Source organism: Diadema antillarum, unplaced genomic scaffold, assembly GCF_040938485.1.
Source record: "Diadema antillarum isolate AM-2024a unplaced genomic scaffold, OU_Dant_1.0 scf00000000, whole genome shotgun sequence".
NCBI lineage: Eukaryota > Metazoa > Echinodermata > Echinoidea > Diadematoida > Diadematidae > Diadema > Diadema antillarum.
The window spans coordinates 1,569,783-1,574,542 of NW_027270889.1; the positions used below are offsets into that span (position 1 = coordinate 1,569,783).

General features: G+C 41.6%; 1 protein-coding gene across 1 annotated transcript; it reads right to left on the reverse strand.

Moving 5' to 3' along the window:
• Positions 1-226: 226 nt before the first annotated feature.
• On the reverse strand, positions 227-4,512 carry LOC139730189 (carbohydrate sulfotransferase 11-like). Its single transcript, XM_071641389.1, has 3 exons — positions 4,410-4,512; positions 2,291-2,427; positions 227-1,114 (listed from the first exon to the last, which is right to left on the reverse strand). Exons 1-3 carry the CDS (start codon positions 4,510-4,512, stop codon positions 227-229), a joined length of 1,128 nt encoding a protein of 375 aa, XP_071497490.1.
• Between the last annotated feature and the right edge of the window lie 248 nt (positions 4,513-4,760).

Genomic DNA, 4,760 nt, shown 5'->3' on the forward strand with positions numbered 1-4,760 from the left:
TCGCCACTCCTTTCCGGTCAGCTATTTCTTCACTTTAAAACGTCAATATACTTTGGAGCCTCGAGACTTATTACGAATCCATGATACTTCACTGTGCTTTCAAAACATGTAGGCATACTATGAGTCTTCATCCTTTACAATTAGCTAATGAATGAACCTCAGCATGACGGTCAATAAACACAAGAAGCTATGAATAAACTATCAATAGATTGCCGTTAATGTTGTTTCACGTTACACTACTCTTCAAAAAATCTGGGCGTGTGTAATTGAAAAGCAGAAAATCAATTTCATAAATACTCCACAGCTGCTGCAATTGTTTGATCGTAATTTCGCCGAAAGCACTGTTAAACTCAGCCGAGGACCGAACAGTTGGTTCGGCAAATTTGGGGTAATAGAATCGCTGACTATCGTTAAATAACTTCTTGAACAGACGAGAAGAGTCCTCGTGCACAGTCTCCAACTTCCCTATGTAGTTGTAATCGATGTTACAGGGTGCGCAGAGCGTGTGCGCTGACTGCCAGTGTTCGTTCATCTTCAGACGATCCGGTGTGTCGATGATATGGCGCACAAATTCTAACCACTTAACACCTTCCCCCGCTTCCAGCGTGGACAGCGGGACGTCGGATCGGTACTGCGACATGATCTTACCCGCCATCTTTTTGAAGTACGAACTGTGCCTCTCGCAGTCCAGATTCCGAATCTGCTGGAATTTGTCCTTGTACGCCGAGAGTAGGCGAACGAAGGGGTCCCGCGTGAAGATGAACTTAGTGTACTGTTTCAGCAATTGCGACCGCTGTGATTCGGGGTAATCGTAGAGTGTGCGTAGGTGGTTGTGGTGAGCGGCGTCGCGGGAAATGTCGGGGACGCTGAGCGAGGAGTTCTCGAGAGCCAGCAAGATGCGTTTCCAGTTGGTGCAGCCGGCCTTCGGCACAGAGCAGTAGATGATCTTGTGCTCGTCGTTCACGTAGAGGTGCTTGAGCGTCTCGCTGCTGACCCGCAGGCGTTCGCGTTGGTGCACTGGCAAGGTTTTCCGGCACATGTGCCGCATGTGTCGCTTCCGGCTGGGCTGGATGGCGGCGGCGACACTCTCGTGAGATGGGGCAGTATTCCGCGGCTGTAGAGAAATAAATGATATCAACATTTTCGTCACTCTCATCGCCGTTATCGCCCCTATAATGACATTTTTTATTTCCATCGTCTACATTTACCTCTGTGAATAGCGTTGATGTTGAAATTGTATGTCTCCGCCCCTCCCATCCCATCCCGGGCGAAAGTCTTCAAAGGACCCCTCCTCACAACATTCAGAGGACGTGCATTTGCTCTTTCTATACAAGTGTAGAGGTACTTTGACGACCAAGTAGTGTATTTTTGGTGTGTTTCTGGGGGTTTTGAGGACGCTAAAAGGCAAATACAATGAGTTCTGGAAATTCCGCTTGTGTAGCACTCTACACAAGTAAGTTCTTTACCAACGGTAGTCAAAATTTTGCAAATAAATGGACTGCCAGATCGAGAAGGAGAGAGTGTATAATATTATTAAAGGCTTTTGTGATGCTGCCCTCAACGACTCCTATTTAATAGAGTCAAACGTCACAAATAACAGGGGAATATTTTTAGTTGCGGAATTCTTCCCTTTACCACGGTACAGCCTTTCATGTTGGGGGGGGGGGAGGGGGACTGAGCCCTTATTGTCTCTCTTTCTAGACCCATGGTGAGTGAGGTTTATTGCCACTTGGTCTACTATCAGTTGGTCTACTTCCCAGTTCGTCTACGACCACTCCGACTATTAAAACTCATTTAATCTACTGTCAATTTTGTCTAATTCCTGTTTGGTCCAATTCTCACTAATGATCAGATGGTTAAATTGCAATTTTCTCTCCTTGGACCCCCCCCCCCCCCCATTTTATCTAATAGACTGTTGGTACAATTGTTTTAGACGAAATGAGCATAGCCTATCTGAAAGTAGACCAACTGGTAATGAGCCTAAATGGCAACAGGACTAATGGTGATTAGACGAACTGGTTGTAGACGAAACGGAATTAGACCATGTTGGTTGAGACTAACTGGCTATTGGACGAAGTGGGAGTAGAATGATCACCGTGAGTGATGGTAAAGACATTCCAAATCCGAAAGGTAATCTTACATGCTTGGAGAGTCCGTGTTTACCAGGAGACATTTCAACGTTGCAAAGCAATGAAAATCTTTGGTCAGGACTATGTATTTGTTTACAGATACGATGACAATTACGATCTTGACAACAACAGCTGTAATATCGATCCCAGCCATAACATACCAAGGATACAGGGTCCTCTTGCGTAACGGTGACCTGCCCAACATCCGCGTGCCTCTGCTCTCTGATTGCGGATTGGGCCGTGGGCTTTCGTGATATCTGCTCGCTGCAGATGCAGTTTGTAAGAGACGTGAAAGAAACTGAAAACAAGAATAAACAAACAAGCAGAGGTATTAGATAACCCTCGATTAAAATTTATGAAAATTGTTTGATCTTTTATTAAGCTGCGTTCTGATCGAAATCACAGGACGTAAATATGCCGTGAAAACAAGATTTCAGGGTCATTGTACTTTTGTCGCTCATTTGGTTGTCAACCCTAACCACGGTAACTTGTCAAGCATGACATTTTGCCGGCGTTTATTTCTAACTCTCGCCAATTGATATCTTGCCAAATACAAGCAATATTATTGTATAATGAAGACCTTCGTCGCAGATTGATTACCGCCGTTGATTTAAAAGAAAATATAGGGAAAGTACATTATCAGATAGAGCAAAATAAACACTTCCCCTGGACATCTCACTTGTTACATTACAAGAAATATTTCTGAATTTATGATGAATAGTTTCCCATATTTTCTTATACCAAACTTTACGGGGAGTGGGGTGGCAGCTTTAATCGAGGTACATCTCAACTGAACAAGACTGGAGTTTGCAGCCATATTGTATTATGAGCTATCGATTAAACCTCTATAGAGGAAGCAATATTGTGTTTGGATTAAGGTTGCATCACAGGAACATATTTATTCCCGGTCGTTGAAGGGTTATTAGAACTCAAACTCTACGTGGTCCCAAGTTGATTGGGATATTGGTTTTTGCACTCATCCGTTTCGGCACTTTATAGTAAAAAGACACATCCACACACCCAAACACCCACACACCCACATACCCACACACAAAAAAGAAAAGAAAATTGCACCCATGCGTGCTGAGCCGTATCAGGTCAATTTCACAGCCTCCTTCCCGCCAATCATTAATTATGCAAATTTGGTTGGACCTGTTACGACGAAGTGTGTATGAAGCATTTCATAGGTCAGTTGAATGAACAACAGGGTGTCCGGTTGATTTGGAAAAATTGATTTTCTCGATTGGCACGATGCTAGTATAGTTGAAAGACTTCATTAAAATTCATCGCAAGGAATAGCAAAAACAATAGCAACAGCAACAACAAAACCCGGTGGCAACTAGGCACACTTCACTGCACAGTCCTTGGCCTGTCTTAAGTATCCTGTTTCAGCCTCAAGTCTGTTTTGCGATTACCTGTAATGAAACAACCCCGGAAAATTTTGTGTCCATGATATCAAACATCATTATAAATTTCGGCGAACATATGCGCCAATTTAGGCTCTTTACATCCAGAAAGATGGTCGAGTTTATAAACAGGAAAGGTCTAAAAAGATGCATCAAAGTCTAATTGAAAAGCGAGTTAAGCGCCTTTTAACCCCCTTCCTTACTGAATTCCGAAATCCCCATAGACTTAATACACAAGCCACCATGTTCCCCTATGGAACGGGTTAAAAACATTAAAGATAAGTCCATCATCAGACACAGCAAAATGAAACATATCCATTTATAACTCACTGGTATTATAACTGTTGATATTCTTGAAGTTTTTATTTAAAAATATATATTTTTTTCTTGCAATGTTATATGTGTTTGGCAGTTTTAATCGAAAACATCTCAACTTAGCGACATTGCTGTTAACTCCTTTTAAGATCAAACTCTTCATAGCCTTAAAGGCATAATTTACGATTTGCAGATGAAACAAAAACCCAGCATTAGTGCTTCAAAATAGTTCTAAAATGTGAGTTAGGGATAGAAACAACCAATGCAAAAATTAAACTCGGTATAATCCTTGTTAATCATTACTAAATATACAAAATGTGAACAATATCTATAATAAAAATGTTTTACGACTAAACCCTCTACAGTTGTGGTTTATTGAGAAAAATCGTGATAACTCCTTATATTTTAGGATTTATTGCAAAAATTTTATATGGTAGGATGTTTTGTTACATAACTGACCTACACGTATGCATCATATGAAATATATTGGACTTTTTTTTAATCAATGCCCCCAAAGGTAAACAGGTCCTTTAAAGACAGACATATCTGTGTATATTACCATTCCGATGAGACACCTCCACTGAGAAGAGAAGAGAGATGGTGGCGCTACATAGGGTGATGATCAGGATCGTTGCCAAACTAGTGCCGCGAGAAGATGCCATGGCTGCTCCGCTAGGTGGCGCCCTTCTTCTTCCTTGTGGTCACTGTAAAAAAATAAGGAGAAACCTATTATTCTAATGAGAACGGTTTTGTGAGGTGCGTGTTCATTAATTGTACCGATTGAAAGTTTAGTGTGTGGTTTTAAGAAAACGCAAAGACGGAAATTACAAAAATATCTGGAATGCGAAACCTTAACTATCATACTCATTTTTTTCTTTTCTCTATCTTTCTTTCTTTCTCTCTCTCTCTC

Bases quoted from the DNA above. Each gene is read 5' to 3' on its own strand.
- LOC139730189 (XM_071641389.1), bottom strand. From the start codon at position 4,512: ATGGCATCTTCTCGCGGCACTAGTTTGGCAACGATCCTGATCATCACC. The intron at 2,428-4,409 runs GTAATATACACA...TCTTGTTTTCAG, and splicing joins GGAGGTGTCTCATCGGAATG to TTTCTTTCACGTCTCTTACA. The intron at 1,115-2,290 runs GTATGTTATGGC...ATTTCTCTACAG, and splicing joins AAGAGGACCCTGTATCCTTG to CCGCGGAATACTGCCCCATC.